The sequence below is a fragment of the Phalacrocorax carbo genome, chromosome Z, assembly GCF_963921805.1.
Source record: "Phalacrocorax carbo chromosome Z, bPhaCar2.1, whole genome shotgun sequence".
NCBI classification, from domain to species: Eukaryota; Metazoa; Chordata; class Aves; order Suliformes; family Phalacrocoracidae; genus Phalacrocorax; species Phalacrocorax carbo.
Window position 1 is genome coordinate 78,967,308 of NC_087548.1, and position 15,324 is coordinate 78,982,631.

Here is a 15,324-nt window from a genome sequence, read left to right on the forward strand (position 1 = left end):
ATTACTGTTTTACAGAACTATCTTATTCTCAGTAACCTATTATGTTAATAGAGTTTCTGTAACTACAGTAAAGCCTGCAGCATTAATGCAGAAATGAAGAAATATTTCTTCTTCCAAAAAAATGAAAAAGAGTCCAGTTCCTTGAAGCTACAGAGTCAATTTTCTTTTTCTACTTGTTTAACAGGCCAAGATCCATGCAAAAGCAATCCCTGCCTTAATGGTGGTACCTGCTATCCACGTGGTTCATTTTACATCTGTACATGTTTGCCAGGTTTCAACGGTGAGCAGTGTGAATTAGGTAAGCTGATGTCATCTAGATACTAAGCTGAGTATAAAGTTTTCATACATGAGATCTGCTGATGTGGTGTGTTTTGAAGGTGAGAGGTACATAGTCACTTGAAAAATTCTACACTGAGGCCTTAAGAAGAAAGCAATAAAGTGAAGGAAGCCCACTTACCCCCTTTCTCTATCTCCATAAAGTGCACAGATGTGCATGTACACAAACATAATCGTAAATGAATGACATGACCTAGAATTCATTACATTGAATTCATAAATACATTAAATAAATCCAAATTAACATTAATATTTGGGACACTTCTTATGTGCTTTGTATAATTATTTGAAAAGGTGGTAAAATAAACTAGTCCCAAATGTGACTGGGAAGCTGAGCACTGAATGCCAGCTTGATATTTTTTCAAGGAAATTGTAAATATGATCATAATCATATATATCCTTGGTATAAATTAGTATTTTAGTAACTCCTCTAGCTGAGGACCTCTTCAAGCTGCCTGTGATGTCTGTGTTTACTTTGGACTAAGATGTTTGCAAAATCTGCATTACAGTTTAAGTTGTGATTATTTCAGAGGAACAATACTCATTAGAAAACACCATATGATCTTTATAAAGAGACATACTAGTTTAGAATGTGTGAAAATACATGCACAAAGTAATTATATTAAATGAACTAGTGCTCCAATTTAAAAGGCAAAGAAAAGGTATTTTAGCAGACAGGAGTGGGGGAGAGAAAGGTTATTTGTTAACTCTAGAGCCATAGGCTCAGCAGCAAACCTGTGCGTGACTATGAAATGAATGTTACTATCTGACTGGTCATTTACTGAGATTGTCTTTATGATGCTCTGTCCTCATCTTGGTAAGATCACACAAGAAAGAAATGAGAAACGCAAACCAGAAAGATGCCAGGGCATGCTGCCTTGCAGACTAAAATTAGCAGTCTGCTTGATGGTGTACAGTAAGATTTCCAATATTTGAGATTTGTGAAGATATTTGAGGTCTCCAATACTTGATAAGAATTTTTTGTGCCGTGGTCAGACACTCAAGTAGAATTTTCTACCAGTACAGGAAAATACTATACACTGCACGCTTCTCAGCTACACAGTGAGGAATTGAAGGCCTAGATTTTAGAAATTAACTCAGGAGCCAGAGTACAGGATATAAATTGTGGATCATTAATGTCACATTTCCTGAGGAAACTGCTTCTTGGCTTGCGGATGAAAAGAAAGGAAGGTTATGCATAGTGAAATCAGTTATCATGTAAATAAACGGGTCACTTGGATCTTTTGCAATACTTCATTCTTCTGGATTGAACTGGTCCTAGTGAAAAGTATGACTAAGGCTGAAGAACATTTCCCCTCTAGGAGGTGGGTGGATTATAAAAACACTTTTATCTTTATGTTGTAGATATCGATGAATGCCAGTCTAACCCATGCCGGAATGGAGCCACATGTATAGATGGCCTCAATACTTTTACTTGCTTGTGTCTGCCAAGCTATGTAGGTGCTCTTTGTGAACAAGGTAATGTGCTTTTTTTAATCTATGGTGATTGAGGTACCTGTTTTCATTTTGACACCGTTCTGGAGTACCTAGGCAGAGCTTCCTAAAAATGAGAGGATGGAAGAAACTGTCAAAACCTGTCAAAATCTGTGGGAGGTCGTCAGTAATGAGGAGAGAATATAATTTCTGAGTATGTTAGACTCCCATGATTTATGGCTCAGGACTTTTTGTTAAAGGTTACATCTGTACCATCTTTTGCACATGGATGAGAGCAAACTCTGTCCCCAAGCTAACCTGACTGGAAGTCACAATATAAACTGTTATATTGGGTGGTTTATGTGCCAAAATAACAGCCATACAGTTTTCAGGTGGCTCCAAGGCAAGCACAGCCTGCTCATATTGGCTTGCAAACTACTGGGAAAATGCATGATGAGGTTCTCTCATTATTGTAGTGATGCTCATGGGATAACGAGTGGGAGCAGAGTTACTCTCTGACCAAGCTTCTGTCTTAAAAAGTCATATACAGTGTGAAAGACGTACCAGAAACCGTCACTTCCAACAAACATCACTGAAAAGTAAGAACAGTCTACTGAATATGCCAGATTATATATCCATCCACTGGGAACCATAGCCTTGACAACTTCATCCCAGAATTATTTTAGGAAAACTAGGTGCAGGATCACAATTACAGGGAAGTTTTAATAGGCTTTCTAAACCGGACAACTGAAATCAGATTAAACATCCAAATCTCTGTAACTGTTAGGACATTGCCTCCCACAGCATTTATAAGAAATATTTACAGTGCAAGATGCTTACTCGGTATGTGCTTGTAGGAGGAGCAATAGGATAGCAAAATCTGTCTGTCAATAAAATTAATGAAGGCATTTCTGTGGGAAAAATTGGTGTTCTAAAGTGTACTTACTAAAGCTTATGAAAATAGTTTTTTTCTTCAGCTGAATGGTTTTGGACTCTGTTGAATGAACTAGACCTTTGGATTTGTTTAACTAATACTGTATATTTTCATGTTTCTTTCCCATCTTCAGTGAAAGGCAGTTTGCAAACTCTTCCAGCTCAAGCTATGGAGATTTGTTTGTTAGAGCTGAAAACTCTCAAAGCTGACCAGCTCCAGCACTTTTCACTGTTTAACTTTTTCAGCAATCTGGATAACTTTGTAATTTGAAAGGATGTTCTGAATCTGTTCTCCAAAACTATAAGTTGACAGTGTTTTCACAACAAAAGAAATAAATGTTCTCACTCCCTTCCTCCTCCCCTTCATTCCAGCAAATCCATAGTAGCGAGTGGCTCTGAGTACTGTGGTAGCTTTAAGCTGCTTTTTATGACCAACCTGAGAGTGCATTTTAGGTGCTTAATGGGAACATTTCCTAGCTTGTCAATCAGAACCAGAGCCCTGCTCACTCAGCTTTGGAATTTAAATTTCCTCCACTTAAAGTCCTGCGGTGGTTTGGGATTTGGGAAAAGCATTTAGTGCCAAATTTCCATTCCACCAGACAAAATAAAACTGTGTTGGCGATTGAGACATGGTTGTCTGGCAAGCAGGCTTTATTTCAAGGCACCAGTCCTGACCTCACTATATTTAAAGACCAGCCAGAACGACAGAATGCGTACCTCAGTGCCATAGGAAGGGTGGAGTTGAGCACACCGAGATTATATTTCATTACTTTTTTTTTCCCCTCCAATATATACTATTCAATTTAGAAAGCATTGAAAAAAGTCAAGCTGAAGGGCTTTCTAAGGCATGGTGCTGAGTATTCAAAATGCCATGGAAGGGAATGGAAGTAACAGGCATGCATTGCCTCTCGAAATGAAGTTCAAAGTAGGAGACAACTCCACTGCATCCTGGTCCCACGACACTGATGTAGAAAAAAACACAGAACTCACAATTTTGCCCAAATGCCCCCAAGAGAATTTTTTAGGTTTTGGGATCTTTGGCTGATGTATTATGCTTGTGTCAGCGCTAGGAGGGGTATGTGACCAGAGGACAGTGCAGCTGCACATCAGGGAGCTCCAGCAGGTGGTGGAAGTTAGAGGAGCCTTCAGGGTGATCTAGCCTAGGGTGAGGGAAATCAGTCCTGAGACTCAGTGAGCTCTAACTGGCTCCCTGACAGCAGTCTTTCTTGCCAGGTGGAAATAGTTCAGCAGACAATCTGAGCCCAGGAACTTCTTCCTGAAGAGAGCTAAAGTTGCCTGATGTTAGAAATAGCTGAGGGTGTTTCCTTTTTAGATTAGATTGGTACCTTAGTAAACCAGCATTGCTTCTGATCCTGACTAGATTTAAAAGTGAGTGGAGTATCTCTGTTAGATAATACCCTTTTTTGTCCTCCATATGTATCTTTTCAAAGCACAGATGCATATTCTGCATGCCAATTGCTGACATTTGAACAACACTTCTTAAAATGCAGAAATAGCCCAAAAACACTTTTTCAAAGGGTGACTACAGGCTACAGTGGTTCTTGATGTGAGTCTTATGCTAGGGGGACTCATCAGTCTTTCCATTGCCACTCCTCTGTGCAAAGTCCTTATGAGAGCACTTGGTGTCCAGATAAATGAGCCCAGAGCTCAGATCCTCCCTAGCAGTGCTGCCTGAAGCACTGCTTTGCAAGCTCCATGTCTGGGGAAGGAGAAGGGGAGGGTTGTTTGGTACCCTGTCTCACACTGGGCTGGTGGAACCAACTGTGGAGAATAGTCCCTAGGGACCGATGGGGTGTATGAAAGTCTGTAGCTGTTGGCGCATTATCTGGCCATCTGTATTTGTAGTAAGGAGCCCCTTACTGCATGAATAGTTACAGGGGGAACAACAAAATGGTAGAGACCTGGAATTTGAACCTCAATTTAAAAAATGTGTTCTTTATGAGACCTGGATGAGCACCTGTCTAGATTTTCCTCTTCCTTCCTTGACTGGCTAGAGTTTCCTTTTATCTCTCTCCTTTTGCTATTCTAACTGGTGTCTACTTGCTTTCAAGGAATGGTGTTTGTGTTTTAGACTTAAGGTTTGGCTTTCTCTGCTGCAGGATGTCTGCAGGCGCACCTAGGGTAGCCTGTTTATCAAATGCAGCTGCATGCATGGACCTGTGTGCCAAAATGGCACGTATGTGTTTGTTACAGGACATACCTCCCTGGGATAATACAACCAGCTGTTGTCTTCCAGGTTCTGAAAAAAAAACAACTGGGTTTTTTTAATCACCAAATCGGCAACAATATTTTTTTTATAACCCAAGTTCATTGTTCAAATGTGTGTACTTACTCTGGTCTCATTTGATTCACTGTGTTCCCAGGGCTTGGTAGCTTGGGATGGAATTATTTGAGAAGGGCTCAGTGCAAAGATACTTTCTGAAAACAGATGGTCTCTAACTGATGTCTTTCAGCTGAGAAGGGATTATTTTGTGTATTTACCAGAGAAATGGTTTCTCCTCAAGATGTGTGGGCTAAGGGGCCTCAGGCATTTATTCGTTAGCTGAAGGCAGGCAGTCACAGACAGAATTCACAGCTCAGTAAAACTCATTATGTTCTAGTACCTGTATTTCAGTCTTTATTTAAGTCTTTTATGGAATTTCTTTAAAAACAAAGGACCTTTTGTCCACAGCTTATTGCAGCTGTTGAAAAAGCAGTACCTATCTATGTATTAAACCTACAGAGAACATTCTTTTTAATGCAGTGTTTAAAGATGTTGTTATTCATATACAATTGCAGTTAGAGAGCTGCAGTTGCAGTGCTGCTGCTGAGAGAACAGAAGCTGAGTAAGTAACTCCTCACATACATCACTGAAAAAGCCAGCAAATTGTCATAAATCTTAAGACTAGTCAGACAACTTTTAAAACACCATAAATATGGCAAGCAGTGTTTCAGTCTTTCCATCACATTCTGGAATAAGGTTGCAGAAAGCTGTGACTACCTCCCAGATAAGTATACAATGAACCTGAAGTATTGTATTCAGTAAGTGCTTGCACCTACTCTGCTCACAGGTGATTGGGTCAGAAAATTTACAGCCACCTGCAATAAGACTTTACTGGTTCAGCAAAGGCATTAAAAACTTATATCCATATGGAGCTCTTACCTTTGAATCACCCTTTCAGCTTTGTTAATGTGGTAAGATACACACACCCAGGTCAAAGCACTGCAGAGACGAAACATTTTTACTTGCCTTGTTTGAGTTTTTCATCCTCTAGCCTCCTAGACTCTGCCTACTCCTTTTTCCCCTTTTCTCATTAATGTGTCCTCTAAAAAGAAAAAAAAAAGAAAAATTTTTGTCTTCCCCTTCTAAATATCCTATGTATTCTATAGCCATCGTCCATGTCTTTTTCCATCTTTGTAGATTTGGACTACAAACAGGTGCAGAAGAATTTATTAAACTTTTCCATTTTGGAAAACAACATGCCATTTTGAATAGGAGGGAGGAGTTGCATGTGCACTGCAGTGCATGCATTTCAACAAAGAGTACCTATGTCACTGTTCGGCATCCTCTGTGTTAAGAAGATGAATTCTGTTATTTACAGTTCATGCTCAGGCCATTATATGTCATTCTCTGAACTCACCATTCTAGGTTTTAAGTTTTCAAGACTCACTGCCTCCCCCATGTGCCTTTCAGTGGATTTTCTCTCGAATTGTGCACTTCTTCCCTAGCAGAGGCCAGGGAAGGCTTGATTAGGATAGCCTGGAAATACTCTCTGGCCACAGTTTTCTCAGCATGTAATGCTGCGTGTTATTATCTGACTTCTTTCCTGTGGGACAAGGGAGTCCCTCAGCAAGATGGAAAATAAAATTCTAAGTGCCTTCACAAAGGACACATCACTGTTAGTCAGCACTGTGTGGTTAAACAGATGTTCTAGAAAGCCAAAAGCAGACTAAACTTTAAAATGGCCTAGGTGCCAGAGTTTAAAGCTGTATCTGCAGCCTGAATCTCATGCAGAATATAAAACGGAAAAGAAAAAAGTATAGACTACATTCTTTTTTCATAGCTGGGATTACTCAAGACACATGCAGTTTTCTGCAGCTTAACTTGTTGAAAATAGATGAGAGGTAATCAGCGTAAGCTCTATTATGCCTTTGTATTTGGTACATTTATGTCTGTACTGGTGATGGCTAGAAAATGATTTTGATACCAGACTCCTAAGGCAATGACTGCTGTGTTATTGGTGTTGCCAGGAATTGTCGTAGAAATCCTGGTAAGAGTCTGAAGTTACATGTTTTCACTTTTAAATCAATTTATGCACATGTAAAGTCTAGTTTTTATCTTGGGACATTTAAAAACTTTAAACAAATAGACATTTTTGTGCTTTAGGATATGAATGGCCTCTTCCTGCTACCAATTAAGAACCAGCCTTGTGTTGTGAAAAAATTATTCCACAATTGTCTTTCAGGTGGTAGCTGCTCAAACCTAAGAAATACCAAAATTAAAGAATTTGCAGTCATATGTCATTGGCACATTCTATAATATTTGGCTTTATCTGTACTAATGCAAAAAAAAGCCCCTTTGGTCAAAACATACTATTGACTACACTGACTTACTGAAAATAAGAAGTCCAATTTCACACCCAGAACATATCTATACATTCTGGAAAGGCCTCCGGAAAGGCCGGACAGTTGCTTTCAGGCACACTTTTGTTTGGGGATTGAAAAAACTTGGTAGGAAGTGGCAAATTCCTGTTCAGTTGGTGGGGTGGGGAAGGCCAAGCTTTGTGTTTCTGTCCTTTAACATCCTGCAGCTGAGGCCCTTCAGGGTGAGCCATCATGTACTGACATAGCTGGAAGAGGCTGTAGTCGGAACAGGCGGTCGTCTTGTGCTGAATGTCCTTTATGATGCCATTTTATCTGCCATAACTCAAAACAGTCTGAGTTTTCCGTATTGTTTCTTCCATTCTCCCCTAAAACTCTCTTTTCTCAGTGGCAAGTCCTTATCATCATCATCAACCACAGCTCAGACACATTCAGACATCGTATTTGTTATACCCACCTTATTAATACTGATTTTTGTAATTCATTCCTGCAGTGTTGGTGCAGAAGCAAACTTGGAACTGGAACTTTGTTGTTTCTTGCCATCTATTTTGTTTGCAGCTGCCTAATCTTGACAAAATAATTAATGTCAAATCCACGGATTGTTACTGTTCCAAGGCTTCTTTTATTTCTCTTTAGGTGAAAGGATATACTGGCTGATGTGAACTTCTGTCTATTATGCATTCTTATCAGTACCATCCGTCATACAAGCACAGACAGTGTGCATTCATTATTATGTATTTCAGCTTTACAGCCTTCCTTAGAAATTGATGGCTAAAATTTATTAAGTTAGACTTTGTCAGGAAGACGGGTTTTAGAGGAGGATTTGGAGGGGTAAGTTCAGAAAGATAATACTGCAGCTTTGCCTCTGTGAACTGAACAATCACAAACACTTTCCTTCACATTCTTTTCAGTTATCGTTTTTTTCCAAACCAAGGTAATTCAGTACAGTCACTCAGAGAACTATTTGTCCTTGCAAGTAAAAGTTTCCATCCCCATATACAGACTCAGAAAACTCTGATAAAATATAGACTAACTGTAGTCCAAGATCCAGTCATTTCATTTATCCAGAGTTATGGACTGAAGATGTCCTCCTGAGATTGTCCAGATACAGCACGGTTTGATCAGTGGAAGCTCACAAAGTTGCCAGTTACAATATATCCCTTACATAAGTAATATTCTTGCAGCTTGTACTGAAAATAGGTAAACTGAGCTACCTGAAAATGTAATGAGGTCTCAAGGATAAGTGTTCATTGTTTCCAGTTGTACTGCTTAACGGGTGGATATCTTCTTGAACCTTTGTCCTGCAGAAAATCCATCTGCTTGCATGAAACATGCCTGTGTTTTGCGCCCATTGACCGAAATGTGATTTATTTGTTTGTCACAGACACGGAGACCTGTGATTATGGCTGGCACAAGTTCCAAGGACAGTGCTACAAATACTTTGCCCATCGGCGTACATGGGACACGGCTGAAAGGGAATGCCGTCTCCAGGGAGCACACTTGACAAGCATCTTGTCTCATGAGGAGCAGATCTTTGTGAACCGTATGTACTGTTCAGATTCCTCTAAACAAGAGCATCTACTGAGGGTTCAGACATACTGAAATATCCTCCTGATCACTTAGCTTCTACATCTCCATCTTGAAGTATACTTTTATAATGTTTAAAAGGCACACTTTGTGTTTTTCATGTTTACTTTTGCAGTCAGTGCAAGTTCCCTATCACTATCAAGGTTATTATTTGCTACATAGGAAATACTTTGGTTTTGAGGAAGAGAACAGGAACTATTGTTTAGGCATTGGAAATGGATTGGAAACATTTTTTTCTGGAGGCTTTACATCTTTTGTGCACCTGACATCAATGATCACTGTATCTTGTATTAGGTGGGCATAAAGAAATATTTCCTGTATGTTGTGTTACACAATCTGGACAACACCAGTCACAGCCTAACCCAAACTTGAAAATGTAGATTAAAATACACGCTTTTACTATTTTAATACTTTTTGCTTATTTTTTCTCCCCCTCATATGTGCTCAAGATTTCTTTGGGAGACAGCATCAGGAGGGAAGAGACAGGATTGTTTAAAACTGCTAGACGTTAATCTGCGTTTTTACAGATAACTCAAATTAAAATCGAAAAGCTGAAAAACAGCGTGTAAATATTTGCATAATGAGTAGAAGAATCTTAAGAACAGGAAGTCTGATTCATTCTGTGCAAAGTCTTTTTATTTTCTTTGGTAAAATCTCTTCCATTTATGGGAAGGTTAATAAAAATATCCTTCTGGTTCCCTAGGTATTGGGCATGACTACCAGTGGATTGGCCTCAATGACAAGATGTTTGAGCGTGATTTCCGCTGGACTGATGGTAGCCCGCTGGTAAGATGCCTTTGAAATGAAATCACTCATTAATTTCTTTTTGTGGTGGCTTATCAAATTCCCACTAGCAATGAGGGGATTTGAATAACAAAAAATGCAGTCACTAATTATGCACCCAAGCAAACAGCCAGCAAACTCTTGTCTCAGGATAACTACTATTTTGTGGTATAGTTCTAAAATCTTATTCTTAGTTCTTATTATTGTATATGTGGGAGCTCTCAAAGTTTCCAAACAGAAAAACTCAAAAAGTCTGAGACTGTAATTTAAGGGTCTCTGCTGGAGCTGGTTTGTGCTCTTCTGGACTCATACAAGGATACATGTGGCAATTCTCCTCTCCGTTCTGTATATGGAGAAAGATGCATTTTTTGGATGAGGGTATGACATTCAAGATCTTACATTCACTGGGTCTGTGAGGGTGTACAAAGGAGCCTCTCAAGTATTGCTGGAGGTTGTTCTAGTCTGTATGGCAGCTCTACAGCTAGGATGGAGAAGCCATCCTTAGGTGGTTCAGGAGGCCTGTAACCAATAATCTGCCCATAAAATTTTAAGATGCTGTTGATACCCCTTACTGCCTTAAAACAAGAAGGAAAATCAACAGGAGGAGAGGGAGAACATTCTCTACCCACCTTTGCTTAACCTAAATCAAAGAGCTGATGGATACAGGAAATGATAGAGCTCTTTCCAATTCAAAACAGTCTATTATTTAGAAAGGACAGGAGGTTTCTTGTTGTTTAACACCCATTGAAGAACATTACATAAAAAACCCCCCAAACTGGTTATGCTTATTATTTTCCTTTCCAGTTGTGAGTTCTTCTTAAAGCAGAAAGCATCTGGATGCACATGTGCACATGCTCACACATGCACGCAATGATCATTGCTGCATACCATGTGGCTACAACTTCTGTAGAAAGACACCAGGGGCAAAGCAGGCTTTGTTAATTACCATTTCATGCAAATAACCAGAGGTTTAAAGTTCTCTAAAACAACTTGTAAATAAGTCATTTCTAGGAGAAACTACCTTGTGTGGCTGGTGGCAGCACAAGGCATGGGGAAAGATGAAGAAAATTTTTGTTGCCTGACTGATTGCTCTGTGCATCTGTGGTGGTACCAATGCACCCATTTGTGCTTGGAACCACAAAGTCTTGCAGGATGTAAGCAGAAGAGTTTCATTTCATCATTTTATCTAGCCTATCCTCATGTAATTTTGTGAGCACAAGATGGGCCATGGTCTTGAAATCTATTCATTCTGGATGAGTTCATTCTCTGCTTTCTGATTTGACTTCTTACACCTCACTGACAGTAACAGGCACCCTCTGAGGATGATTCAGGTTTGGTTGGAGCTCGGGGTGGTTTGGGCTGTCTGCAGTGGTTGGTCAAGGAGCCTATGCTTATTAAGGGATCTGAAGTTAGGTGAGATAAATTTGGGCATAAATGTAGTGCCTGAAGGGGCAGCCCATCTTACACTGGGGAGTGTAAAACAAGATATATGCTCATATACTCCAAAGACAAATTTGGTGTGCCACCGAATGATGAACTCAAGGAAATTAAATTTAGGGCTGAGGTTCAATTTTTTAATTCATGCTACTGGGTATATGTGGTATTACATTTTTACTTTTTAATTTTCAATTTTAAGAAACGAAGTTACTCTAGGAACAGAATAAGACCATCTGTCTAACAGATTGCTGTTTTGATTGATCTTTTTTCCACTTTATTTTTCTTTCTAACAACTTCCCTCTGTCTCTTCCTTTGGAAACAATTTAGGTGTCTCTAGAAATCATTTATGTCCATTGCTTCAACAGCTTTCCCTCATAACTTATCCCAGATGGTTTCTGGATACCATGGTTCTGAGCAGCTTCCTCATTTGCTTCTTTTTCCTAGTTTTTAACTTATTTTTCATACTTTCTAACCACTTTTCTGGTTACACTGATTTATTACTTCTTGAGTAATTAATAGGTACAATAACATAATTAAATATATGCATCCAATGTATTTCCCTGATCATGTATTAAAATTCCAATGGATTTGAATACTGTGTAGGTGAAAATATTATATCATATATATATTTGCAGGTGAAAAGTAGTCATGATAGTATTAAATGAGTATAATTTGTGATCATAAAAATAAACATTATTACCTCTATACTCAGGTTCTAACTTGAATTTCTGAGATTAAGTGTAGCTGTTGCATATGGCCAAAATCTAAATAGCCTTCTTTTGTTTTACATATCAGGGTGCATCTGTAATTAAGCTGTTTCTAACTCTGTTGCCCAGCCCCATGCTTTCTCCAAGATAATATTATTTATCTACAATTCTGTTCAACGCTTCTGGCATAGAGCAAAATTTGTCAAGTCTGCTGATATAAGAGTTTTCATGGAGATACAATCAGAAAAGTCACTCCAGCTCTTAGACTGTGCATCTACAAGTGATGTACATTCATCTTTATCTTGATAATTTTTTGAATTTTCTGCCAATAACAGTTTGGTTTAATCTGGAAATCATGCTTACATGATTTTATTGGGGTTTGGATTAAAAAAAGACCCAAACATTCCAATGCTTGGTAAGCTTAAAAGAAAAAGCAAATGAACAGCAACAGCAGCAACAAGACATGTTGTGGATGGAATTGCTGGCCCAGTGCTGCAGTTGACCCAGTACTGCCCAGAAGAAAAAGCTGTGATACATTTTAGTGATTTCTCTTTCACGAGTTTTCCTTCTGAAACAAAAAAAAAAACCCCACCCTAGAACTGAGAATAATTGAACCACAGCCTCTACCATTGGAGATTATGGAACAAGGTTTGGATTACTTTGGTACTCATTTTCCATGGATGCAAGGAAACCCACAACTTAAATATTCAGTATGTTGAAAGGAACTCTCTTGTGAGGTGTTGGCACGTATATTATTAGCAAATTCTAGAAAAGGGATAAAATACCTTTTTTTTCCTTTGCACCTAAAAGGTATTTCAACCAACGATTTCAATGGAAGGAAATCAGCCATTTTTTGACATTTCCAGCTCATGCCAAGTTGTGTTTTTCCAGGTATTTTTAACTGAAGCTAAGTGTCACCCACCATTAAATATGATATATGGACAAAGCAGGTACATGAGTTCCTTAGTGAAAATGAACAAACACTCTTCCAAGTGCACTCCACATTGTTTCTATCTACAGTGAGCTGTGGAATACACGTGCCCACCTGAGCTATTTTTTGTGGACTTCACAGTCATATGCAGCATGAGCATATAAATCTTGTGCTGTCTTAATTCCATCGGCTCCCAAAATACATGGGGGGCTTTTTTAAGCATATTTCTTGTCCATTCATGTGAGTTTAGGGTGATAAACTCACCTTTGTCATTGGCCTAGTAATGTGAAAAAGCTTAAAAACTCAGATGAGGTTGCAGAAATTTCCCTTACCTCATGAATCGGTGCGTGATTTATTTGCTGATCAAATAAGCAAGGGCCATTCAGTTTTCTGTGCAGTGTCCAGATGAGATCAGTTCATGCCCCTTCAGTGGGATGGGAGGTTTGTTTCCTAAGGCATGTGGGATGATGTGACCAAGATTTTTAAAAAGTGAGCATATACAATTGAAGTTCTTACTGGGAAATCTACACTGAACCTGGAGTACCCTTGGTGGGCTCACAGCCCTGCTGAAAACAGGGGCAATTATTTAGGTGCCTAGTAGTGGACTAGCTATAGTCAGCCACTTTTGATATCTTGGCATTCTTTTTTTTTTTAAGCTCTATAGAAATTACTGGCTGTTAACAACTCATCGAGAGCAGCAGCAGTCAAAAAAGCCCCACTATTCCTATGCATGTTTTTCATGTATCAACTGGAATTTATGTTTAGCTTGCAAAAATAATGCCAGAAAGCAAGTCTTGGAATAAATGAAGAGTGTTCTTTTAAACACAAGCTTGGAGCTTCTCAAGGAAAATATTGGTGTCTTGAATAATGAAGGAAGTACAATCAGATCCAGTGAGAAAGCAAGGAACAGTATTTAAAAGTTTTTGGTCCACATGACATTTGTCCATATCTGTATTGAGTATACCTGTTTTCCATAACAAGAACTTTTAAGACAAGGATAATTACCCTAACAAAATAGAAATGGGCATATTCCTAAATCATAGTATTCTAGGCTCTGTTCCTGTAAAAGAAATTGAGGAGGCTTTTTGATCTACCTCACTGAAGTGTTTGATGCATAGTTATCTGTGCGCTTTTAGGGGGTTTTGGCAGGTTTATTTCTTAATTGTAAAGTGGTTTTTAATTTAAAACTGCTCAGCAGTTTCCTGCCTTTCAGGCAAAATGGCATAATCTTACGCAATTTACTGGGTTGTGCAGATAAAGACTCACCATCTCCTTCTAGAAGATGCTTTTTCAACATACCCACAACACCTCAAACACAGACTGGGCTTGAAAAGTGCAAAATAACATGAATAAAGTAGTTGGGTCATACTTCTCATGCCCTAAAGTTTAATTTTCAGTCCAGGTGCTACTTTTCCATAAACAAATGACATTCCCAGTAACTGATATTTCCTTATGCAGAATTTTCTTGGCCAGGCCAATTAGCTTATATTTGTCTTTTTGCAACATCTTTAAAAAACAAACTGGGAGCTGCTTGACTGAGGCCAGAGCACATCTTCAAAGGAGCTACTTGGCTAAGCTTAGGCTACCTTGTCCAATATGCAGAACAAAATAAGCTATAATTATACTAAACTGTGGAATCCATTGCTGGCCACCCATATGAATCTAATTTGTTCTGATTTGCTGTGCTGTATCCGTATGGCAGGAAGCAATCTTTTCTCATCTACAATGTGTTCCTGCACTCTCTCTCTTTTTCCTTTTCTGTTTTCAGAGTTTCCGGTGGTTGGGAGAGGTAGATTAGTGTTCTGGAGCTGATAGGCCACATGAAAAACACGTTGGCAGCAGCAACTCTTCCCTTTTTATATCAAGGGGAAAGAGTTGATTGCAGCTGTGTTAGTACATCATAAAAAGTGAATGCTTTTTCAGGAAACCCAGATCCTCACTTGAGGTGCAAGTTCAGTGAGAGCTGGAGATTAGGGGCCACTGCTACAAGCATGGGCTTAGGATACCAGCAACATCTAAGATCACTTGGACCAGCAGGATGGGAATTTGTAAGCTGCAAACTTTGGCATATCTGCCTAGTCCCTAACTTCAGATAATTTGTCTCAAAGGTGAAAATAGTGAGAGCAGGTACTGAAGTGTGTTTGGAGAACTCACAGCACCCCAATGTTTTTAGAGCTTCATTATTCATTACTTCCTGAAAATCAAGGCAATTTCTGCTCAAGGTATTTCAGATATTATTACACTGACAGATGCAAGAGGCAGAAGAAAATAATACAGTATTTGAAAAAGCATGTTTTGTTAGCTCTGCTTTTCTTCTATTGCAGTACAGTTATAAGGCAGTCCTGTTGGCATTCAGTGTGGGAAAGCATTAGTTTTTCTCTGATTTACATTCTATACAGGAATGAAGATAGCTATATGTAAGACTTTGTTTATATTTTTAAAATTACAGGATCAAAATATTTCTTGCAATTTTCTGTGGGCTTTTCTCCCAGCTTTTCTGTGATAGTGAGCAACCCTTTAAGGATGAATTGTGGACCACCTTCATCCCACAATTATCATAAAAAGCTCTAAGCA

The 15,324-nt window shown here is 38.9% G+C and overlaps 1 protein-coding gene across 1 annotated transcript in view; it reads left to right on the forward strand.

Annotated features, from left to right (window-relative positions):
- VCAN (versican) overlaps positions 1 to 15,324 on the forward strand; it is a 113,044-nt gene that overhangs the window by 84,766 nt on the left and 12,954 nt on the right. Inside the window, exons 9-12 of the mRNA XM_064439346.1 lie at positions 185 to 298; positions 1,702 to 1,815; positions 8,690 to 8,848; positions 9,596 to 9,678. Of these exons, the coding sequence (XP_064295416.1) occupies positions 185 to 298; positions 1,702 to 1,815; positions 8,690 to 8,848; positions 9,596 to 9,678 (470 nt within the window). The remainder of the gene's footprint in view (positions 1 to 184; positions 299 to 1,701; positions 1,816 to 8,689; positions 8,849 to 9,595; positions 9,679 to 15,324) is intronic.